The sequence below is a fragment of the Protomyctophum parallelum genome (genome assembly GCF_964188405.1).
Source record: "Protomyctophum parallelum genome assembly, chromosome: 10".
Taxonomy (NCBI): Eukaryota; Metazoa; Chordata; class Actinopteri; order Myctophiformes; family Myctophidae; genus Protomyctophum; species Protomyctophum parallelum.
In genome coordinates, this window is record NC_139704.1 from 50,330,321 (window position 1) to 50,357,757 (window position 27,437).

General features: G+C 44.5%; 1 protein-coding gene across 2 annotated transcripts in view; it reads right to left on the reverse strand.

Moving 5' to 3' along the window:
- Positions 1 to 12,457, reverse strand: part of yipf3 (Yip1 domain family, member 3) — a 31,442-nt gene extending 18,985 nt beyond the window's left edge. Inside the window, exons 1-3 of one of the 2 annotated variants that reach the window (XM_083774690.1) lie at positions 12,158 to 12,457; positions 8,541 to 8,633; positions 7,764 to 7,904 (exon numbers count right to left, since the gene is read on the reverse strand). In XM_083774690.1, the coding sequence (XP_083630816.1) occupies positions 7,764 to 7,904; positions 8,541 to 8,633; positions 12,158 to 12,232 (309 nt within the window). In that variant the 5' untranslated portion in view covers positions 12,233 to 12,457. Of the gene's footprint in view, positions 1 to 7,763; positions 7,905 to 8,447; positions 8,634 to 12,157 lie in introns of both variants that reach the window. The other variant, XM_083774689.1, reaches the window with a different exon arrangement.
- Positions 12,458 to 27,437: the final 14,980 nt, after the last annotated feature.

Below are 27,437 nucleotides of genomic sequence, written 5' to 3' on the forward strand. Positions count from 1 at the left end.
TGATCTACTGTGACACTATGTTTGGTACATTATGATCTACTGTGACACTATGTTTACATTATGATCTACTGTGACACTATGTTTGGTACATTATGATCTACTGTGACACTATGTTTACATTATGATCTACTGTGACACTATGTTTGGTACATTATGATCTACTGTGACACTATGTTTACATTATGATCTACTGTGACACTATGTTTGGTACATTATGATCTACTGTGACACTATGTTTACATTATGATCTACTGTGACACTATGTTTGGTACATTATGATCTACTGTGACACTATGTTTGGTACATTATGATCTACTGTGACACTATGTTTGGTACATTATGATCTACTGTGACACTATGTTTGGTACATTATGATCTACTGTGACACTATGTTTGGTACATTATGATCTACTGTGACACTATGTTTGGTACATTATGATCTACTGTGACACTATGTTTGGTACATTATGATCTACTGTGACACTATGTTTGGTACATTATGATCTACTGTGACACTATGTTTGGTACATTATGATCTACTGTGACACTATGTTTGGTACATTATGATCTACTGTGACACTATGTTTGGTACATTATGATCTACTGTGACACTATGTTTGGTACATTATGATCTACTGTGACACTATGTATGGTACATTATGATCTACTGTGACACTATGTTTGGTACATTATGATCTACTGTGACACTATGTATGGTACATTATGATCTACTGTGACACTATGTTTACATTATGATCTACTGTGACACTATGTTTGGTACATTATGATCTACTGTGACACTATGTTTACATTATGATCTACTGTGACACTATGTTTGGTACATTATGATCTACTGTGACACTATGTTTACATTATGATCTACTGTGACACTATGTTTGGTACATTATGATCTACTGTGACACTATGTTTACATTATGATCTACTGTGACACTATGTTTGGTACATTATGATCTACTGTGACACTATGTTTGGTACATTATGATCTACTGTGACACTATGTATGGTACATTATGATCTACTGTGACACTATGTTTGGTACATTATGATCTACTGTGACACTATGTTTGGTACATTATGATCTACTGTGACACTATGTTTGGTACATTATGATCTACTGTGACACTATGTTTGGTACATTATGATCTACTGTGACACTATGTTTGGTACATTATGATCTACTGTGACACTATGTTTGGTACATTATGATCTACTGTGACACTATGTTTACATTATGATCTACTGTGACACTATGTTTGGTACATTATGATCTACTGTGACACTATGTTTGGTACATTATGATCTACTGTGACACTATGTTTGGTACATTATGATCTACTGTGACACTATGTTTGGTACATTATGATCTACTGTGACACTATGTTTGGTACATTATGATCTACTGTGACACTATGTTTACATTATGATCTACTGTGACACTATGTTTGGTACATTATGATCTACTGTGACACTATGTTTGGTACATTATGATCTACTGTGACACTATGTTTGGTACATTATGATCTACTGTGACACTATGTATGGTACATTATGATCTACTGTGACACTATGTTTGGTACATTATGATCTACTGTGACACTATGTTTGGTACATTATGATCTACTGTGACACTATGTTTGGTACATTATGATCTACTGTGACACTATGTATGGTACATTATGATCTACTGTGACACTATGTATGGTACATTATGATCTACTGTGACACTATGTTTGGTACATTATGATCTACTGTGACACTATGTTTGGTACATTATGATCTACTGTGACACTATGTTTGGTACATTATGATCTACTGTGACACTATGTTTGGTACATTATGATCTACTGTGACACTATGTTTGGTACATTATGATCTACTGTGACACTATGTTTGGTACATTATGATCTACTGTGACACTATGTTTGGTACATTATGATCTACTGTGACACTATGTTTACATTATGATCTACTGTGACACTATGTTTGGTACATTATGATCTACTGTGACACTATGTTTGGTACATTATGATCTACTGTGACACTATGTTTGGTACATTATGATCTACTGTGACACTATGTATGGTACATTATGATCTACTGTGACACTATGTTTGGTACATTATGATCTACTGTGACACTATGTATGGTACATTATGATCTACTGTGACACTATGTTTGGTACATTATGATCTACTGTGACACTATGTTTGGTACATTATGATCTACTGTGACACTATGTTTGGTACATTATGATCTACTGTGACACTATGTTTGGTACATTATGATCTACTGTGACACTATGTTTACATTATGATCTACTGTGACACTATGTTTACATTATGATCTACTGTGACACTATGTTTGGTACATTATGATCTACTGTGACACTATGTATGGTACATTATGATCTACTGTGACACTATGTTTACATTATGATCTACTGTGACACTATGTTTGGTACATTATGATCTACTGTGACACTATGTATGGTACATTATGATCTACTGTGACACTATGTTTACATTATGATCTACTGTGACACTATGTTTGGTACATTATGATCTACTGTGACACTATGTATGGTACATTATGATCTACTGTGACACTATGTTTGGTACATTATGATCTACTGTGACACTATGTTTGGTACATTATGATCTACTGTGACACTATGTTTGGTACATTATGATCTACTGTGACACTATGTTTGGTACATTATGATCTACTGTGACACTATGTTTACATTATGATCTACTGTGACACTATGTTTGGTACATTATGATCTACTGTGACACTATGTATGGTACATTATGATCTACTGTGACACTATGTATGGTACATTATGATCTACTGTGACACTATGTTTGGTACATTATGATCTACTGTGACACTATGTTTGGTACATTATGATCTACTGTGACACTATGTTTACATTATGATCTACTGTGACACTATGTTTGGTACATTATGATCTACTGTGACACTATGTTTGGTACATTATGATCTACTGTGACACTATGTTTGGTACATTATGATCTACTGTGACACTATGTATGGTACATTATGATCTACTGTGACACTATGTTTGGTACATTATGATCTACTGTGACACTATGTATGGTACATTATGATCTACTGTGACACTATGTTTGGTACATTATGATCTACTGTGACACTATGTTTGGTACATTATGATCTACTGTGACACTATGTATGGTACATTATGATCTACTGTGACACTATGTTTACATTATGATCTACTGTGACACTATGTTTACATTATGATCTACTGTGACACTATGTATGGTACATTATGATCTACTGTGACACTATGTTTGGTACATTATGATCTACTGTGACACTATGTTTGGTACATTATGATCTACTGTGACACTATGTATGGTACATTATGATCTACTGTGACACTATGTTTACATTATGATCTACTGTGACACTATGTATGGTACATTATGATCTACTGTGACACTATGTTTGGTACATTATGATCTACTGTGACACTATGTTTGGTACATTATGATCTACTGTGACACTATGTATGGTACATTATGATCTACTGTGACACTATGTTTGGTACATTATGATCTACTGTGACACTATGTTTGGTACATTATGATCTACTGTGACACTATGTTTGGTACATTATGATCTACTGTGACACTATGTATGGTACATTATGATCTACTGTGACACTATGTTTGGTACATTATGATCTACTGTGACACTATGTTTGGTACATTATGATCTACTGTGACACTATGTTTGGTACATTATGATCTACTGTGACACTATGTTTGGTACATTATGATCTACTGTGACACTATGTATGGTACATTATGATCTACTGTGACACTATGTTTGGTACATTATGATCTACTGTGACACTATGTTTGGTACATTATGATCTACTGTGACACTATGTTTGGTACATTATGATCTACTGTGACACTATGTATGGTACATTATGATCTACTGTGACACTATGTATGGTACATTATGATCTACTGTGACACTATGTTTGGTACATTATGATCTACTGTGACACTATGTTTGGTACATTATGATCTACTGTGACACTATGTATGGTACATTATGATCTACTGTGACACTATGTATGGTACATTATGATCTACTGTGACACTATGTTTGGTACATTATGATCTACTGTGACACTATGTATGGTACATTATGATCTACTGTGACACTATGTTTGGTACATTATGATCTACTGTGACACTATGTTTGGTACATTATGATCTACTGTGACACTATGTTTGGTACATTATGATCTACTGTGACACTATGTTTGGTACATTATGATCTACTGTGACACTATGTTTGGTACATTATGATCTACTGTGACACTATGTTTGGTACATTATGATCTACTGTGACACTATGTATGGTACATTATGATCTACTGTGACACTATGTATGGTACATTATGATCTACTGTGACACTATGTATGGTACATTATGATCTACTGTGACACTATGTTTGGTACATTATGATCTACTGTGACACTATGTTTGGTACATTATGATCTACTGTGACACTATGTTTGGTACATTATGATCTACTGTGACACTATGTTTGGTACATTATGATCTACTGTGACACTATGTTTGGTACATTATGATCTACTGTGACACTATGTTTGGTACATTATGATCTACTGTGACACTATGTATGGTACATTATGATCTACTGTGACACTATGTATGGTACATTATGATCTACTGTGACACTATGTTTGGTACATTATGATCTACTGTGACACTATGTTTGGTACATTATGATCTACTGTGACACTATGTATGGTACATTATGATCTACTGTGACACTATGTATGGTACATTATGATCTACTGTGACACTATGTTTACATTATGATCTACTGTGACACTATGTTTGGTACATTATGATCTACTGTGACACTATGTTTGGTACATTATGATCTACTGTGACACTATGTATGGTACATTATGATCTACTGTGACACTATGTTTACATTATGATCTACTGTGACACTATGTATGGTACATTATGATCTACTGTGACACTATGTTTACATTATGATCTACTGTGACACTATGTTTGGTACATTATGATCTACTGTGACACTATGTTTGGTACATTATGATCTACTGTGACACTATGTATGGTACATTATGATCTACTGTGACACTATGTTTACATTATGATCTACTGTGACACTATGTTTGGTACATTATGATCTACTGTGACACTATGTTTGGTACATTATGATCTACTGTGACACTATGTTTACATTATGATCTACTGTGACACTATGTTTGGTACATTATGATCTACTGTGACACTATGTTTGGTACATTATGATCTACTGTGACACTATGTTTGGTACATTATGATCTACTGTGACACTATGTTTGGTACATTATGATCTACTGTGACACTATGTATGGTACATTATGATCTACTGTGACACTATGTTTGGTACATTATGATCTACTGTGACACTATGTTTGGTACATTATGATCTACTGTGACACTATGTTTGGTACATTATGATCTACTGTGACACTATGTTTGGTACATTATGATCTACTGTGACACTATGTATGGTACATTATGATCTACTGTGACACTATGTATGGTACATTATGATCTACTGTGACACTATGTTTGGTACATTATGATCTACTGTGACACTATGTTTGGTACATTATGATCTACTGTGACACTATGTTTGGTACATTATGATCTACTGTGACACTATGTATGGTACATTATGATCTACTGTGACACTATGTATGGTACATTATGATCTACTGTGACACTATGTTTACATTATGATCTACTGTGACACTATGTTTGGTACATTATGATCTACTGTGACACTATGTATGGTACATTATGATCTACTGTGACACTATGTTTGGTACATTATGATCTACTGTGACACTATGTTTGGTACATTATGATCTACTGTGACACTATGTATGGTACATTATGATCTACTGTGACACTATGTTTGGTACATTATGATCTACTGTGACACTATGTATGGTACATTATGATCTACTGTGACACTATGTTTGGTACATTATGATCTACTGTGACACTATGTTTGGTACATTATGATCTACTGTGACACTATGTATGGTACATTATGATCTACTGTGACACTATGTTTGGTACATTATGATCTACTGTGACACTATGTTTGGTACATTATGATCTACTGTGACACTATGTTTGGTACATTATGATCTACTGTGACACTATGTTTGGTACATTATGATCTACTGTGACACTATGTATGGTACATTATGATCTACTGTGACACTATGTTTGGTACATTATGATCTACTGTGACACTATGTATGGTACATTATGATCTACTGTGACACTATGTATGGTACATTATGATCTACTGTGACACTATGTTTGGTACATTATGATCTACTGTGACACTATGTTTGGTACATTATGATCTACTGTGACACTATGTTTGGTACATTATGATCTACTGTGACACTATGTTTGGTACATTATGATCTACTGTGACACTATGTTTGGTACATTATGATCTACTGTGACACTATGTTTGGTACATTATGATCTACTGTGACACTATGTTTGGTACATTATGATCTACTGTGACACTATGTATGGTACATTATGATCTACTGTGACACTATGTATGGTACATTATGATCTACTGTGACACTATGTTTGGTACATTATGATCTACTGTGACACTATGTTTGGTACATTATGATCTACTGTGACACTATGTTTGGTACATTATGATCTACTGTGACACTATGTTTGGTACATTATGATCTACTGTGACACTATGTTTGGTACATTATGATCTACTGTGACACTATGTTTGGTACATTATGATCTACTGTGACACTATGTATGGTACATTATGATCTACTGTGACACTATGTATGGTACATTATGATCTACTGTGACACTATGTTTGGTACATTATGATCTACTGTGACACTATGTTTGGTACATTATGATCTACTGTGACACTATGTTTGGTACATTATGATCTACTGTGACACTATGTTTGGTACATTATGATCTACTGTGACACTATGTTTGGTACATTATGATCTACTGTGACACTATGTTTGGTACATTATGATCTACTGTGACACTATGTTTGGTACATTATGATCTACTGTGACACTATGTTTGGTACATTATGATCTACTGTGACACTATGTTTGGTACATTATGATCTACTGTGACACTATGTATGGTACATTATGATCTACTGTGACACTATGTTTACATTATGAGTCCACTAGTACTAGTGGACTCATAATGTAAACATAGTGTCATACATATATTCATATTCCTACCCAGTCAGTCAGGGTCCAGTCAGGGCCCAGTTAGGGCCCAGTCAGTGTCCAGTCAGGGCCCAGTCAGGGTCCAGTCAGGGCCCAGTCAGGGCCCAGTCAGGGTCCAGTCAGGGTCCAGTCAGGGCCCAGTCAGGGTCCAGTCAGGGCCCAGTCAGGGTCCAGTCAGGGTCCAGTCAGGGCCCAGTCAGGGCCAGTCAGGGCCAGTCAGGGCCCAGTCAGTGTCCAGTCAGTGTCCAGTCAGGGTCCAGTCAGGGCCCAGTCAGGGCCCAGTCAGGGTCCAGTCAGGGCCCAGTCAGGGTCCAGTCAGGGCCCAGTCAGGGCCAGTCAGGGCCATGAGAAGTGTGGTTTCCTCACCTCGTCAGCCACCTGCCTCCCCAGCTGCCCCTTGATGCCCTTCATGCCCAGGAACTCTCCGTCCTCTGGGATGCCCCCCCCCTCCCCCTCCTCTTCTTCCTCCTCGGTGGCGGCAGCCTCCGCGGATACTTCCTCTTCCTCCTTCACAATAAGACAAAGAAAACATTTAACTTCCTCTAACTCCTCTGGTGGATGTAGTGCAGTGCATTGTGGGACATGTAGTCCTCTGGTGGATGTAGTGCAGTGCATTGTGGGACATGTAGTCCTCTGGTGGATGTAGTGCAGCGCATTGTGGGACATGTAGTCCTCTGGTGGATGTAGTGCAGTGCATTGTGGGACATGTAGTCCTCTGATGGATGTAGTGCAGTGCATTGTGGGACATGTAGTCCTCTGATGGATGTAGTGCAGTGCATTGTGGGACATGTAGTCCTCTGATGGATGTAGTGCAGTGCATTGTGGGACATGTAGTCCTCTGATGGATGTAGTGCAGTGCATTGTGGGACATGAAGTCCTCTGATGGATGTAGTGCAGTGCATTGTGGGACATGTAGTCCTCTGGTGGATGTAGTGCAGTGCATTGTGGGACATGTAGTCCTCTGATGGATGTAGTGCAGTGCATTGTGGGACATGTAGTCATCTGGTGGATGTAGTGAAGTGCATTGTGGGATATGCGGTCCATGTTTACCTTCATCCTCTGGTGGATGTAGTGCAGTGCATTGTGGGACATGTAGTCCTCTGGTGGATGCAGTGCATTGTGGGATATGCGGTCCATGTTTACCTTCATCCTCTGGTGGATGTCCCCCATGTCCTCGAAGCTGGACCCAGACGTGTCATCCATGTTCTCCATGTCAATCACAGCAGAGCCACTCCCCTATGGGGGCGGAGCAACAACATGTCAATCACCGCAGAGCCACTCCCCTATGGGGGCAGAGCAACAACATGTCAATCACCGCAGAGCCACTCCCCTATGGGGGCGGAGCAACAACAACATGTCAATCACCGCAGAACCACGCCCCTATGGGGGCAGAGCAACAACATGTCAATCACCGCAGAGCCACTCCCCTATGGGGGCGGAGCAACAACATGTCAATCACTGCAGAGCCACTCCCCTATGGGGGCGGAGCGACAACATGTCAATCACCGCAGAGCCACTCCCCTATGGGGGCAGAGCAACAACATGTCAATCACCGCAGAGCCACTCCCCTATGGGGGCGGAGCAACAACAACATGTCAATCACAGCAGAGCCACGCCCCTATGGGGGCGGAGCAACAACAACATGTCAATCACAGCAGAGCCACTCCCCTATGGGGGCGGAGCAACAACATGTCAATCACAGCAGAGCCACGCCCCTATGGGGGCGGAGCAACAACAACATGTCAATCACAGCAGAGCCACTCCCCTATAGGGGCGGAGCAACAACAACATGTCAATCACCGCAGAGCCACTCCCCTATGGGGGCGGAGCAACAACATGTCAATCACAGCAGAGCCACGCCCCTATGGGGGCGGAGCAACAACAACATGTCAATCACAGCGGAGCCACTCCCCTATGGGGGCGGAGCAACAACATGTCAATCACAAAGTCATATCTGATTGACAGTATTTAAATAAAGAACGTCTTGCTAGTACCTATGGTGTGCGGGCTCCATCCAATCCACTATCTGATTGACAGCCCATACACCGTAGAGGTCGAAACATGTCGGTTGAATAAAGTTTTCCTTCTTTTTAACATTAAGTGTGCCCGGATCTCCGCTTTGTTCTATAGCTGAGTTATCCCGGTTGATCCCAGGAGGCAGGAGCACCTTTTTACTATTTTAATTTTTTATTTTTTTATACCTGCACACCTCCTGAACACCTGGTTGCTTCCTTGCCTCTGCCTTGATGAATTGAACATGGTGGACCCTCTTGTAAACAAGTCTTAATTGGGTCTTCCACTCACAGTTAACAGTGTTAACAGTGTATTGAGTTTGTGCTTGAAATGTACTGTAATTCTGCAAACTGTTAATAAATATTTCAATCAATCAATCACAGTACGTCACACACAATTATTACTGCCACCACGATAACTACTACTGTAGTTAACACACTATGTATTATTACTAGTAATGTACAACACATGCAGTGTGTGTGTGTGTGTGTGTGTGTGTGTGTGTTAGCCGCAATTTGCAATTCTAGATTATTTTTATAATGGGATGAATCTAGAGTTGCAACAAGCTCCATCCACTTCCTATTCATCATTTTTGGTTTGCGATCTGCTTGTCTTAAACGACGTTAAACTCACCAACATTGCAGCTGCAGTCCAAGCTTGAATTATCCTCTTTCAATCTGCCGAGCTTGTTTTTCATAGAAATCCACCGTATACATGTTATGAGCTACTTTCTGTCAAGACATCCTCTGCAAGTGATTATTTTTCTAAGTGTTGCAGTTTGGAAGAACTCGTTTTTGTTAAGGGGTCGCGCTGCTGCCTCCTGCATTATGTGCAAATTCGAAACAGGTGGAATGCAGGGCCGTTCAGTGACGTACGATGAGTGCTTCCAAACTCCAGCACTTAGAAAAAGAATCACTTGCAGAGGATGTCTTGACAGAAAGTAGCTCATAACATCTCTACGGTGGATTTTTATAAAAAACAAGCTCGGCAGATTGAAAGAGGATAATTCAAGCTTGGACTGCAGCTGCAATGTTGGTGAGTTTAACGTCGTTTAAGACAAGCAGATCACAAACCAAAAATGATGAATAGGAAGTGGATGGAGCTTGTTGCAACTCTAGATTCAACCTAGCCCTCCAAGCAGAACCCAAATGCTACTGAAGTTTCTGACATTTGTTCGACCCAGTGCATTGGGTCCTGTTGCACTACTACCATGCCACCTGGTACACAGCCATTTAAAAACATAAACAACATGTTTCGCGGCTCCCCGCGCTCTATGACGATATTATTCAGTGTGAGGCTTTCTGAATATGTAAAGTATAAGTACCCATACATGCCGCTGCGAATATCTCCTGTGGCGCGGAAGCCGTTAAGTATTTTTAATATATGTTTGCCCGATTTGGAAGCTTGGATTCTTCTCTTCCTTCCTTGTTTATTGACACCTCATTGTACCGCCTATCTGGCTAGCTAGTGGCGCTATAGCTATGACAGAGCAGATCAGAGGCAGGGACGTAGCCTCACAAGCCAACCGCACACCGGGAGGCGGTACAATAAACGGTAAACAAACAAGAAGAAATAAAGCGACCAAATCGGTCAAACATGGATTAAAAATACTTAACGGCTTCCGCGCCACAGGAGATATTCGCAGCGAGATGTATAGGTACGTAAAGTTCCCGAATTCAGAATAACTCAAGTAAAATAATGCCGTCACTTGGCGCAGATCCTATTTTAGAGAGAATTTCTACATCCGTGTACTGTGATTTCCAATACGAAAATATAGTAGTGAGCAGGGACCCTACGTAAAACTCATCAAAATTTCAGAAAAGCTTTACGTAGGGTCCCGAGAGGGGCTAGATTCAACCCATTGTAAAAAAATCTAGAGTTGCAAATTGCGGCTAGTGGACCCTCTTGTAAACAAGTGTAATGCTTAAGTGGGTCGTCCACTCACAGTTAACAGTCTGTGTATTGAGTTTGTGTTTTAAATGTACTGTAATTCTGCAAACTGTTAATAAATATTTCAATCAATCAATCACAATACGTCACACAAAATTATTACTGCCACCACGATAACTACTACTGTAGTTAACACACTATGTATTATTACTAGTAATGTACAACACATGCAGTGTGTGTGTGTGTGTGTGTGTGTGTGTGTGTGTGTGTGTGTGTGTGTGTGTGTGTGTGTGTGTGTGTGTGTGTGTTTTGATTGATTGATTGAAATATTTATTAACAGTTTGTAGAATTTACAGTACATTTTAAGCACAAACTCAATACAAAGACTGTCAACTGTGAGTGGACGACCCAATTAAGCATTACACTTGTTTACAAGAGGGTCCACCATGTTCAATTCATCAAAACATTTAGAGACATACAAATAGACATTTCTATGTAGCTAAAGAACAGAACAGGAATTCATCATATGGGAAGCAAAAAAGGGAAAAGATACAACATACAGTGAGGGAAAATGGGGGGGGGGTGGGGGGATTCAGATTTTACAGAGGCCAGTTTCGAATTATTATTTATTACTGCCAGAACTACCACCACGATAACTACTACTGTAGTTAACACACACTATGTATTATTACTAGTAATGTACAACACGTGTAGTGTGTGTGTGTGTGTGTGTGTGTGTGTGTGTGTGTGTGTGTGTGTGTGTGTGTGTGTGTGTGTGTGTGTGTGTGTGTGTGTGTGTGTGTGTGTGTGTGTGTGTGTGTGTGCGTGCGTGTGTGTGTGTGTGTGTGTTTGTGTACCTGTATGATGTTGTCATCAAACCCTCCCCATGGCTCAGTGGTGTGTAGCTTGTCTCCTCCGGCAGCAGCAGACATGTTTGTTTGTTTGTTTGTTTGTAATTATTGTTGTTTTAACGACAATAAACCTAAATAAACCTTAAATAAACACTGTCCGACAGACAGACAGGTTGATACAGAGCTGTGTGTGGAAGCACAGAGTTATAAACATCTGCGTTATGTCATTAACCGACAGAAAGAAGACATTCATGTGTTTATGTATTTATCTGTTCTTCTGCTGCTGTTCTTCCTCTGACTGACTGGTGTCCGCGTCACGTGACTGACGCAGCCACGTACACACCGACGCAGACACGTCACACGACGACGTGGCTGCGTCGGGGTGGCCAGGTTCTTCGAGAGAGAAATAAGCAAACCAGGACCAGGTATTATTAACCCGTTCCGACCTGAGATCAGATTCTAAAAATGTCAGTAGTTCTTCAAAAATAGCAGACTTGTAGGACGCCTGAAAAGTCTTGGAAATGAGGGACTGTGAGACATAGCATTTATTTTAGAGTCTAAATGCTATGTCTCACAGTCCCTCATTTCCAAGACTTTTCAGGCGTCCCACAAATTGAGACCCTGTCTCACATTGTGACTGACAGACATCAGTGTTCACATTGAGACCCTGTCTGTCCCACATTGTGACTGACAGACATCAGTGTTCACATTGAGACCCTGTCTGTCCCACATTGTGACTGACAGGCATCAGTGTTCACATTGAGACCCTGTCTGTCTCACATTGTGACTGACAGACATCAGTGTTCACATTGAGACCCTGTCTGTCCCACATTGTGACTGACAGGCATCAGTGTTCACATTGAGACCCTGTCTGTCCCACATTGTGACTGACAGGCATCAGTGTTCACATTGAGACCCTGTCTGTCCCACATTGTGACTGACAGACATCAGTGTTCACATTGAGACCCTGTCTGTCCCACATTGTGACTGACAGGCATCAGTGTTCACATTGAGACCCTGTCTGTCCCACATTGTGACTGACAGACATCAGTGTTCACATTGAGACCCTGTCTGTCCCACATTGTGACTGACAGACATCAGTGTTCACATTGAGACCCTGTCTGTCCCACATTGTGACTGACAGGCATCAGTGTTCACATTGAGACCCTGTCTGTCCCACATTGTGACTGACAGGCGTCATTGTTCACATTGAGACCCTGTCTGTCCCACATTGTGACTGACAGGCGTCAGTGTTCACATTGAGACCCTGTCTGTCCCACATTGTGACTGACAGGCGTCAGTGTTCACATTGAGACCCTGTCTGTCCCACATTGTGACTGACAGGCATCAGTGTTGTGATGTCTCGGCCTAGGGGGAACCGAGACATCAGGTGTGGGAAACCGACCTTCCCAGCTCCCAAGAAAACCGCCGTCCAAACAGTTGACTTTTCAATATTTTTATTTTTATTTGTTCTTCACTTCAGGCCATCGGGTACAAAATCTCCAAGGGGCGGAGGACTGAACAAGAAAACAAAACTAGACGGAAAAGTGAATACTTGCCTAACATGAACCCCAAACAAAATACAAGTGCTAACCTCCCTGTCAGAAAACAATATATGAACGGGAAAACAAAAGATCAGCCCCCCTCCCTTATCGTTAGCTGAGAACCCGCTAGCGCAGTAGCCTTTGGCAGGAGGCCATTCAAGTCGGGCTGTGATCTGTCAGTTACATTCTGAATCAAGCGGCACAGGTTACATTTAGCTACCTCTCTATTCAGGCTACACAAGATACAAAGGGCTAGAGCTAACAGTGGATCGGACGGGTTGGGAGCCAGGAAGGCACGGGTTCGCTGCAGTGGAGCCTGCCTGGCAAATGACATGGGGGGTCCTTTTTGTGGGCGTGGCCGAAAGTGGGCGTTACCAAAAGGTGGGCGTGGCCATGGCCGCCAGAAGTCTGTCAGATTTTGACAGCTTCAAATTAGTGTTCAACATAATATAACCCAATTGACTCCAGTCCTCTCTGTTTAATATATCTATATAATGAAACTATATAAACTATGCATATACCATGAAGTGCTATGACTACTAGCTCTGGTCCATAGCTCTAATGCGTTTCATTTAGAGCTATGTTACTCTAAACTTCCCCGCTCGCATGAATGCAGACCAGCCTCTACTCTTTGGCGTAAATAAAAAGAACGTTTTTGCTACACATCAAAACGAAGGCGAGTTGTGTCATTAGAAAGCCTACTTTAGTAATTGGTTCTAGTTCTAGTGAACAGAAATAATAAATAAATAGACTTGGTAACCTAACTGTAGGGAGTGCAAACACATTAAAGAACCTGGGGGTTATCATCTATGAAAAGGCAACACAATGAGCAGAAAATAAAAATGAACCATGTAAATACAACAAATTGAGCCGAGCACTGCAGGGAGTCGAACCCCATTCCGGTAAACCAGAAGTACCACAACCAGTGCTTTGGTTTTCGTTTTGTTTTACGAGGTCCATTCGTTGAAATGTAAATTTTGCATTTCAACGGTAAAGTAATTTCACAATTGACATTGTAGGCAATAATTAATAACGGTATGGCACAAGGCCAAAGCCATGGGGAGAGAGTATGTTTTGCACTCTGAGTGTGTGTGTGTGTGTGTCCGTCAGTTTGTTAACAGCTAATCTCCAGCACCATTAACCCGGTCGATGCCAAATTTTGCACACACACTCCATAGATGCCAACGATGAACCTCTGTCCAAAATTTTCCAGAACGGCCTGTATAGCACCACACATTTTTGTATGCCCTCCGAGACTATGGCCTTTAGCTTTTCCGTGATTTTCACCTTTTTTTCAAATCCTAAACAATGATGAAGAATCGCGCACTATAGCATGCCACTTAATGACCTTGACCAATATCAATGGCCTTGAGCAGTATAAATGACCTTCAATAAGACTAGTAAATGACCTTGACCAGTATAAATGACCTTGACAAGTACAAATGACCTTGACCAGTATAAATGACCTTCACCAGTATAAATGACCTTGACCAGTATAAATGACCTTGACCAGTATAAATGACCTTGACCAGTATAAATGACCTTGACCAGTATAAATGACCTTGACCAGTATAAATGACCTTCACCAGTATAAATGACCTTGACCAGTATAAATGACCTTGACCAGTATAAATGACCTTGACCAGTATAAATGACCTTCACCAGTATAAATGACCGTGACCAGTATAAATGACCTTGACAAGTACAAATGACCTTGACCAGTATAAATGACCTTCACCAGTATAAATGACCGTGACCAGTATAAATGACCTTGACAAGTACAAATGACCTTGACCAGTATAAATGACCTTGACAAGTACAAATGACCTTGACCAGTATAAATGACCTTCACCAGTATAAATGACCGTGACCAGTATATGACTGTGACCAGTATAAATGACCTTCATGAGACTAGTAAATGACCTTGACCAGTATAAATGACCTTCATAAGACTAGTAAATGACCTTCACCAGTATAAATGACCTTGACCAGTATGCTGTCCGTGACCATGGACTATAGCCTTTCACTTTTCCTTGATTTTCACCTTTTTTTAAATCCTCAACAATGAAGAATCGCGCACTATAGCGCGCCGCTCAATGACCTGAGACCATGGACCAATGAACCATGTAAATACAACACATTGAGCAGGGCACTGCAGGGAGTTGAACCCCGTTCCGGTAAACCAGAAGTCCGTCACCAGTGCCTTAGTTTTTGTGTTGTCATTTAAAGAAGAAAAACACAGAATCACAAAAATAATATTTTCGAATTACCGGTATTTGCTTTGACTTTCTTTTGCCGACCTCCCACATTTCATTCGATGACTAACAAAAAACAGTGTTGGATCTGTAAGGATCCATTTGGTTACACGTGTGTGGGTGTGTGTGCACGCTTCGATAACCAGTGTTGGACCTGTAAGGGTCCATTTGGTTACATGTGTTACACTCTCAGACATACAGACATGGACCAAATGGTCCATTTGGTACACTAGACCTGTATGTGCCCGTCAGCCACCATATATACTCTCAGAGTTACCGCCCTGTAAGGGTCCATAGGGTTACATGTGTGTTATACACTCTCAGAGTTACCAAGGCCAAAGTGGTTGCAATCCCCAAACCTGGCAAAGACCCATCATCCCCAAAGAGCTACCGACCCATTTCCCTCCTCTGCATCACCTACAAGAGAGGCTGCTACTCCAACGCCTCGTTGCCACTCATAAACACCAAGCTGACTAAAGACCAAGCTGGTTTCTGTCCCGGCCGCTCCTGTGCTGGACAGATCTCAACCTCACCCAACACATTGAGGATGGGTTTGAGGGAAAACAAATAACTGGAGCAGCATTCAGAGATCTCTCTGCTGCCTATGACACTGTCCAAAACCGCACAATGGTCAGGAAAAGCCTCCTCAACAACAGGCGCTTCTATGTCCACTTAAATGACCAGAAGAGTAAATGGAAAGCCCAAAAGAACGGCCTCCCACAAGGTAGCGTGCTCGCCCCCCCTCCTTTTCAAAATCTACACAAACGACCAGCCACTACCCACAGAATGCCAGCGTTTCATCTACGCTGACGACCTCTGCATTACCACCCAACAAGCAGACTTGCAGAAGATTGAGTCTGTCCTTGAAAGTGCCCTCAAAGGAATGTCAAGCTACTACAATACAACCACCTGAAACCCAACCCATCAAAAACCCAACTATGCAGCTTCCACCTGAGGAACCGAGACGCGAAAAAGGAACTGAGCGTCACTTGGGATGGTCACAAACTCTCCAACTATACCCACCCCATGTAACTTGGGGTTACACTGGACAGGACACTCCTTCAAAAAAAACCTGGAAAACACTGCACGCAGGCACGCAGGCAGCTGATGCCTGCCTGCGTGCCTGCCTGCCTCATGTGGAAGCTGCATAGTTGAGTTTGTGTGTCTTTTTTTTCTGTCTTTCTTTATTAGGACGAAGATCAAGGTAGACGCCGTTGGGAGGCTCAACACAAGCCGATGCCCCTAGAGATCCATCCCAAAGCTTCCCTCAGGGAGCCCAGCAAGCCAGCTAGCCAGCACGCCCGCCCAGTCAGCCAACGCAGCCAGCCAGCTCCGCCAGTCAGCCAGTGTAGAAAGTCAGGCTGCCCAGCCAGCGCACATCAGCCCTTGCAGTCAACCATTGTAGCCATACCAGCCTTGCTCAGACAGCTCAGCCAGGCCTCTCTCGAGGCCTGGCTCTCTGTCTGCCTGGCCCGGTCTGCCCCGCCCTGCCTTGCAGCAACAGAACCAGCCTTTCTGGCAAGCCAGCCAGCTCAGAATACGAGCTCAGCAAGCCAGTGCAGCTGGCAAGCACGCAGTTAGTCTAAACCAGTTTCAGACCGGCAGGCCAGGGCAGACAGACAGGAAGACCGAGGCGCCTAGGCAGGCAGACAGGCCAGGAAGGCAACAAAGTGCAGGCAGGGGGACTATCCGGCCTAAGGCTGCGCTGCAAGGGTTGGAGCCTGGCCAGCTCCTGCTGGTCTTGGCTGAGTGGCTGTGGCTGCACAGTAAGGCTGCGGTAACCTAGTCTGGGCTTGCTGCTGCACTGGCTTGCTCAGCTCGCATTCTGAGCTGGCTGGCTTGCCAGAAAGGCTGGTTCTGTTGCTGCAAGGCAGGGCAGGGCAGACCGGGCCAGGCAGACAGAGAGCCAGGCCTCAAGAGAGGCCTGGCTGAGCTGACTGAGCAAGGCTGGTATGGCTGCAATGGCTGAATGCAAGGGCTGATATGCTCTGGCTTGGCAGCCTGACTTTCTACACTGGCTGACTGGCGGAACTGACTGGCTGCGTTGGCTGACTGGGCAGGCTTGCTGGCTAGCTGGCTTGCTGTGCTCCCTGAGGGAAGCTTTGGAATGGATCTCTAGGGGCATCGGCTAGTGTTGAGCCTTCCAACGGCGTCTACCTTGATCTCCGTCCTAAGAAAGAAAGACAGAAAAAGAAAGACACACAAACCCAACTATGCAGCTTCCACCTGAGGAACCGAGACGCGAAAAAAGAACTGAGCGTCACTTGGGATGGTCACAAACTCTCCAACCATACCCACACCATGTATCTTGGAGTTACACTGGACAGGACACTCTGGAGAACACAAAAGCCACGGTCAACACCCACAGTAACATCCTGTGAAAGCGAGTTAACTCCAAGTGGGGCGCAGACCCACAAACAATCCGTGCAACTGCCATGGCCCTGTCTTTCTCTACAGCAGCGTATGCCTGCTCAAGCTGGAGACGATCACGTCACACCAAATTGGTCGACACAGCCCTAAATGACACCTGTGGCATCATCACGGGATGCATCAAGACAACACCTGTCCCGTGCCTTTATGCGCTAGCCGGCACCTCCCCCCGCACATCAGACGACTGTGTATCGCTCAAGATGAATGGAGAACACAGGAGATAGACAGTGAAGTCTGGAATGAAATGATAGAGAACACCTCACACACACATAGTTTCCTTTCGTGGCTGTTTACATTCAAGGGTCGCCGGTCCTCTTGAACGGAACTCAAGCTGGAGCCGATCACATCACACCAAATTGGTCGACACAGCCCTAAATGACACCTGTGGCATCATCACAGGATGCATCAAGACAACACCTGTCCCTGTCTTAACACCTGTTTACATTCGAGGGTCGCCGGTCCTCTCGAACGGAACAGTTTAACGTCATGCCCAGGACGAAAAGATAGAGAACACCAAAATGACAAATAACAGCAGGAAGGCATGGGCCACAATCCACCGTCTTGGCAAAGACCACACCACCCATAATTCACAACGGTCACAGCAAACTCTGTTACATCACAACTGGTGTAGGCATTGGATGGAGCCCGCACACCACAGGTATAAGAAAGACGTGATGCAGAGGAGGGAAATGGGTCGGTTGCTCTTCAGGGATAATGGGTCTTTGCCAGGTTTAGGGATTGCAACCACTTTGGCCTTTTTCCAGACAGAAGGGGTAGATTTCTGTGCTATGCATGTGTTCAACATCCCCACAAGCCAGTTCTCTGTGTTAGGTCCCAGGTGCTGTATCATTTCTGCCAGTATGTCATCAATCGCTGCTGCTTTTCCGGGTTTCAACTTTCCCATTGCAGTTTCAAGTTCTTCTAGGTCGAAGGGTTTGGTTTGAGGGATGGCTGATTGTGGTTGGTCTGATACGACTGTGCGATGGTATTCTATGTGGGTCGGTGGCGGTGTTGGTTACGACTGTTGGCCACCAGTTGTGACCAAGACCGCCACCGACCCACAGGAGAATACCATCGCACAGTGGTATCAGACCAACCACAATCAGCCAGCCCTCAAACCAAACCCTTCGACCTAGAATAACTTGAAACTGCAATGGGAAAGTTGAAACCCGGAACAGCAGCAGGGATTGATGACCTACTGGCAGAAATGATACAGCACCTGGGACCTAACGGAAAGACCTGGCTTGTGGGGATGCTGAACACATGCATAGCACAGAAAACCATCCCTTCTGTCTGGAAAAAGGCCAAAGTGGTTGCAATCCCTAAACCTGGCAAAGACCCATTATCCCCAAAGAGCTACCGACCCATTTCCCTCCTATGCATCACCTACAATCTCTATGAGAGGCTGCTACTCCAACGCCTCGTTGCCACTCATAGATACCAAGCTGACTAAAGACCAAGTTGGTTTCCGCCCCGGCCGCTCCTGTGCTGGACATAGCTCAACCTCACCCAACACATTGAGGATGGGTTTGAGGGAAAACAAATAACTGGAGCAGCATTCAGAGATCGCTCTGCTGCCTACGACACTGTCCAAAACCGCACAATGGTCAGGAAAAGCCTCCTCAACAACAGGCGCTTCTATGTCCAGTTAAATGACCAGAGGAGTACATGGAAAGCCCAAAAGAACGGCCTACCACAAGGTAGCGTGCTCGCCCCCCTGAACTGAGCATCACAAACTCTCAAACCATACCCACCCCATGTATCTTGGATTTACACTGAACAGGACACTCTTCTTCAAAAAACACCTGGAGAACACAAAAGCCACGGTCAACAACCACAATAACATTCTGTGAAAACTAGTGAACTCCAAGTGGGGCGCAGACCCACAAACAATCCGTGCAACTGCCATGGCCCTGTCTTTCTCTACAGCAGAGTATGCCTGCTCAAGCTGGAGCCGATCACATCACACCAAATTGGTCGACACAGCCCTAAATGACACCTGTGGCATCATCACAGGATGCATCAAGACAACACCTGTCCCTGTCTTAACACCTGTTTACATTCGAGGGTCGCCGGTCCTCTCGAACGGAACAGTTTAACGTCATGCCCAGGACGAAAAGATAGAGAACACCAAAATGACAAATAACAGCAGGAAGGCATGGGCCACAATCCACCGTCTTGGCAAAGACCACACCACCCATAATTCACAACGGTCACAGCAAACTCTGTTACATCACAACTGGTGTAGGCATTGGATGGAGCCCGCACACCACAGGTATAAGAAAGACGTGATGCAGAGGAGGGAAATGGGTCGGTTGCTCTTCAGGGATAATGGGTCTTTGCCAGGTTTAGGGATTGCAACCACTTTGGCCTTTTTCCAGACAGAAGGGGTAGATTTCTGTGCTATGCATGTGTTCAACATCCCCACAAGCCAGTTCTCTGTGTTAGGTCCCAGGTGCTGTATCATTTCTGCCAGTATGTCATCAATCGCTGCTGCTTTTCCGGGTTTCAACTTTCCCATTGCAGTTTCAAGTTCTTCTAGGTCGAAGGGTTTGGTTTGAGGGATGGCTGATTGTGGTTGGTCTGATACGACTGTGCGATGGTATTCTATGTGGGTCGGTGGCGGTGTTGGTTACGACTGTTGGCCACCAGTTGTGACCAAGACCGCCACCGACCCACAGGAGAATACCATCGCACAGTGGTATCAGACCAACCACAATCAGCCAGCCCTCAAACCAAACCCTTCGACCTAGAATAACTTGAAACTGCAATGGGAAAGTTGAAACCCGGAACAGCAGCAGGGATTGATGACCTACTGGCAGAAATGATACAGCACCTGGGACCTAACGGAAAGACCTGGCTTGTGGGGATGCTGAACACATGCATAGCACAGAAAACCATCCCTTCTGTCTGGAAAAAGGCCAAAGTGGTTGCAATCCCTAAACCTGGCAAAGACCCATTATCCCCAAAGAGCTACCGACCCATTTCCCTCCTATGCATCACCTACAATCTCTATGAGAGGCTGCTACTCCAACGCCTCGTTGCCACTCATAGATACCAAGCTGACTAAAGACCAAGTTGGTTTCCGCCCCGGCCGCTCCTGTGCTGGACATAGCTCAACCTCACCCAACACATTGAGGATGGGTTTGAGGGAAAACAAATAACTGGAGCAGCATTCAGAGATCGCTCTGCTGCCTACGACACTGTCCAAAACCGCACAATGGTCAGGAAAAGCCTCCTCAACAACAGGCGCTTCTATGTCCAGTTAAATGACCAGAGGAGTACATGGAAAGCCCAAAAGAACGGCCTACCACAAGGTAGCGTGCTCGCCCCCCTGAACTGAGCATCACAAACTCTCAAACCATACCCACCCCATGTATCTTGGATTTACACTGAACAGGACACTCTTCTTCAAAAAACACCTGGAGAACACAAAAGCCACGGTCAACAACCACAATAACATTCTGTGAAAACTAGTGAACTCCAAGTGGGGCGCAGACCCACAAACAATCCGTGCAACTGCCATGGCCCTGTCTTTCTCTACAGCAGAGTATGCCTGCTCAAGCTGGAGCCGATCACATCACACCAAATTGGTCGACACAGCCCTAAATGACACCTGTGGCATCATCACAGGATGCATCAAGACAACACCTGTTCCTGTCTTAACACCTGTTTACATTCGAGGGTCGCCGGTCCTCTCGAACGGAACAGTTTAACGTCATGCCCAGGATGAAAAGATAGAGAACACCAAAATGACAAATAACAGCAGGAAGGCATGGGCCACAATCCACCGTCTTGGCAAAGACCACACCACCCATAATTCACAACGGTCACAGCAAACTCTGTTACATCACAACTGGTGTAGGCATTGGATGGAGCCCGCACACCACAGGTATAAGAAAGACGTGATGCAGAGGAGGGAAATGGGTCGGTTGCTCTTCAGGGATAATGGGTCTTTGCCAGGTTTAGGGATTGCAACCACTTTGGCCTTTTTCCAGACAGAAGGGGTAGATTTCTGTGCTATGCATGTGTTCAACATCCCCACAAGCCAGTTCTCTGTGTTAGGTCCCAGGTGCTGTATCATTTCTGCCAGTATGTCATCAATCGCTGCTGCTTTTCCGGGTTTCAACTTTCCCATTGCAGTTTCAAGTTCTTCTAGGTCGAAGGGTTTGGTTTGAGGGATGGCTGATTGTGGTTGGTCTGATACGACTGTGCGATGGTATTCTATGTGGGTCGGTGGCGGTGTTGGTTACGACTGTTGGCCACCAGTTGTGACCAAGACCGCCACCGACCCACAGGAGAATACCATCGCACAGTGGTATCAGACCAACCACAATCAGCCAGCCCTCAAACCAAACCCTTCGACCTAGAATAACTTGAAACTGCAATGGGAAAGTTGAAACCCGGAACAGCAGCAGGGATTGATGACCTACTGGCAGAAATGATACAGCACCTGGGACCTAACGGAAAGACCTGGCTTGTGGGGATGCTGAACACATGCATAGCACAGAAAACCATCCCTTCTGTCTGGAAAAAGGCCAAAGTGGTTGCAATCCCTAAACCTGGCAAAGACCCATTATCCCCAAAGAGCTACCGACCCATTTCCCTCCTATGCATCACCTACAAGCTCTATGAGAGGCTGCTACTCCAACGCATCGTTGCCACTCATAGATACCAAGCTGACTAAAGACCAAGTTGGTTTCCGCCCCGGCCGCTCCTGTGCTGGACATAGCTCAACCTCACCCAACACATTGAGGATGGGTTTGAGGGAAAACAAATAACTGGAGCAGCATTCAGAGATCGCTCTGCTGCCTACGACACTGTCCAAAACCGCACAATGGTCAGGAAAAGCCTCCTCAACAACAGGCGCTTCTATGTCCAGTTAAATGACCAGAGGAGTACATGGAAAGCCCAAAAGAACGGCCTACCACAAGGTAGCGTGCTCGCCCCCCTGAACTGAGCATCACAAACTCTCAAACCATACCCACCCCATGTATCTTGGATTTACACTGAACAGGACACTCTTCTTCAAAAAACACCTGGAGAACACAAAAGCCACGGTCAACAACCACAATAACATTCTGTGAAAACTAGTGAACTCCAAGTGGGGCGCAGACTCACAAACAATCCGTGCAACTGCCATGGCCCTGTCTTTCTCTACAGCAGAGTATGCCTGCTCAAGCTGGAGCCGATCACATCACACCAAATTGGTCGACACAGCCCTAAATGACACCTGTGGCATCATCACAGGATGCATCAAGACAACACCTGTCCCTGTCTTAACACCTGTTTACATTCGAGGGTCGCCGGTCCTCTCGAACGGAACAGTTTAACGTCATGCCCAGGACGAAAAGATAGAGAACACCAAAATGACAAATAACAGCAGGAAGGCATGGGCCACAATCCACCGTCTTGGCAAAGACCACACCACCCATAATTCACAACGGTCACAGCAAACTCTGTTACATCACAACTGGTGTAGGCATTGGATGGAGCCCGCACACCACAGGTATAAGAAAGACGTGATGCAGAGGAGGGAAATGGGTCGGTTGCTCTTCAGGGATAATGGGTCTTTGCCAGGTTTAGGGATTGCAACCACTTTGGCCTTTTTCCAGACAGAAGGGGTAGATTTCTGTGCTATGCATGTGTTCAACATCCCCACAAGCCAGTTCTCTGTGTTAGGTCCCAGGTGCTGTATCATTTCTGCCAGTATGTCATCAATCGCTGCTGCTTTTCCGGGTTTCAACTTTCCCATTGCAGTTTCAAGTTCTTCTAGGTCGAAGGGTTTGGTTTGAGGGATGGCTGATTGTGGTTGGTCTGATACGACTGTGCGATGGTATTCTATGTGGGTCGGTGGCGGTGTTGGTTACGACTGTTGGCCACCAGTTGTGACCAAGACCGCCACCGACCCACAGGAGAATACCATCGCACAGTGGTATCAGACCAACCACAATCAGCCAGCCCTCAAACCAAACCCTTCGACCTAGAATAACTTGAAACTGCAATGGGAAAGTTGAAACCCGGAACAGCAGCAGGGATTGATGACCTACTGGCAGAAATGATACAGCACCTGGGACCTAACGGAAAGACCTGGCTTGTGGGGATGCTGAACACATGCATAGCACAGAAAACCATCCCTTCTGTCTGGAAAAAGGCCAAAGTGGTTGCAATCCCTAAACCTGGCAAAGACCCATTATCCCCAAAGAGCTACCGACCCATTTCCCTCCTATGCATCACCTACAATCTCTATGAGAGGCTGCTACTCCAACGCCTCGTTGCCACTCATAGATACCAAGCTGACTAAAGACCAAGTTGGTTTCCGCCCCGGCCGCTCCTGTGCTGGACATAGCTCAACCTCACCCAACACATTGAGGATGGGTTTGAGGGAAAACAAATAACTGGAGCAGCATTCAGAGATCGCTCTGCTGCCTACGACACTGTCCAAAACCGCACAATGGTCAGGAAAAGCCTCCTCAACAACAGGCGCTTCTATGTCCAGTTAAATGACCAGAGGAGTACATGGAAAGCCCAAAAGAACGGCCTACCACAAGGTAGCGTGCTCGCCCCCCTGAACTGAGCATCACAAACTCTCAAACCATACCCACCCCATGTATCTTGGATTTACACTGAACAGGACACTCTTCTTCAAAAAACACCTGGAGAACACAAAAGCCACGGTCAACAACCACAATAACATTCTGTGAAAACTAGTGAACTCCAAGTGGGGCGCAGACCCACAAACAATCCGTGCAACTGCCATGGCCCTGTCTTTCTCTACAGCAGAGTATGCCTGCTCAAGCTGGAGCCGATCACATCACACCAAATTGGTCGACACAGCCCTAAATGACACCTGTGGCATCATCACAGGATGCATCAAGACAACACCTGTCCCTGTCTTAACACCTGTTTACATTCGAGGGTCGCCGGTCCTCTCGAACGGAACAGTTTAACGTCATGCCCAGGACGAAAAGATAGAGAACACCAAAATGACAAATAACAGCAGGAAGGCATGGGCCACAATCCACCGTCTTGGCAAAGACCACACCACCCATAATTCACAACGGTCACAGCAAACTCTGTTACATCACAACTGGTGTAGGCATTGGATGGAGCCCGCACACCACAGGTATAAGAAAGACGTGATGCAGAGGAGGGAAATGGGTCGGTTGCTCTTCAGGGATAATGGGTCTTTGCCAGGTTTAGGGATTGCAACCACTTTGGCCTTTTTCCAGACAGAAGGGGTAGATTTCTGTGCTATGCATGTGTTCAACATCCCCACAAGCCAGTTCTCTGTGTTAGGTCCCAGGTGCTGTATCATTTCTGCCAGTATGTCATCAATCGCTGCTGCTTTTCCGGGTTTCAACTTTCCCATTGCAGTTTCAAGTTCTTCTAGGTCGAAGGGTTTGGTTTGAGGGATGGCTGATTGTGGTTGGTCTGATACGACTGTGCGATGGTATTCTATGTGGGTCGGTGGCGGTGTTGGTTACGACTGTTGGCCACCAGTTGTGACCAAGACCGCCACCGACCCACAGGAGAATACCATCGCACAGTGGTATCAGACCAACCACAATCAGCCAGCCCTCAAACCAAACCCTTCGACCTAGAATAACTTGAAACTGCAATGGGAAAGTTGAAACCCGGAACAGCAGCAGGGATTGATGACCTACTGGCAGAAATGATACAGCACCTGGGACCTAACGGAAAGACCTGGCTTGTGGGGATGCTGAACACATGCATAGCACAGAAAACCATCCCTTCTGTCTGGAAAAAGGCCAAAGTGGTTGCAATCCCTAAACCTGGCAAAGACCCATTATCCCCAAAGAGCTACCGACCCATTTCCCTCCTATGCATCACCTACAATCTCTATGAGAGGCTGCTACTCCAACGCCTCGTTGCCACTCATAGATACCAAGCTGACTAAAGACCAAGTTGGTTTCCGCCCCGGCCGCTCCTGTGCTGGACATAGCTCAACCTCACCCAACACATTGAGGATGGGTTTGAGGGAAAACAAATAACTGGAGCAGCATTCAGAGATCGCTCTGCTGCCTACGACACTGTCCAAAACCGCACAATGGTCAGGAAAAGCCTCCTCAACAACAGGCGCTTCTATGTCCAGTTAAATGACCAGAGGAGTACATGGAAAGCCCAAAAGAACGGCCTACCACAAGGTAGCGTGCTCGCCCCCCTGAACTGAGCATCACAAACTCTCAAACCATACCCACCCCATGTATCTTGGATTTACACTGAACAGGACACTCTTCTTCAAAAAACACCTGGAGAACACAAAAGCCACGGTCAACAACCACAATAACATTCTGTGAAAACTAGTGAACTCCAAGTGGGGCGCAGACCCACAAACAATCCGTGCAACTGCCATGGCCCTGTCTTTCTCTACAGCAGAGTATGCCTGCTCAAGCTGGAGCCGATCACATCACACCAAATTGGTCGACACAGCCCTAAATGACACCTGTGGCATCATCACAGGATGCATCAAGACAACACCTGTTCCTGTCTTAACACCTGTTTACATTCGAGGGTCGCCGGTCCTCTCGAACGGAACAGTTTAACGTCATGCCCAGGATGAAAAGATAGAGAACACCAAAATGACAAATAACAGCAGGAAGGCATGGGCCACAATCCACCGTCTTGGCAAAGACCACACCACCCATAATTCACAACGGTCACAGCAAACTCTGTTACATCACAACTGGTGTAGGCATTGGATGGAGCCCGCACACCACAGGTATAAGAAAGACGTGATGCAGAGGAGGGAAATGGGTCGGTTGCTCTTCAGGGATAATGGGTCTTTGCCAGGTTTAGGGATTGCAACCACTTTGGCCTTTTTCCAGACAGAAGGGGTAGATTTCTGTGCTATGCATGTGTTCAACATCCCCACAAGCCAGTTCTCTGTGTTAGGTCCCAGGTGCTGTATCATTTCTGCCAGTATGTCATCAATCGCTGCTGCTTTTCCGGGTTTCAACTTTCCCATTGCAGTTTCAAGTTCTTCTAGGTCGAAGGGTTTGGTTTGAGGGATGGCTGATTGTGGTTGGTCTGATA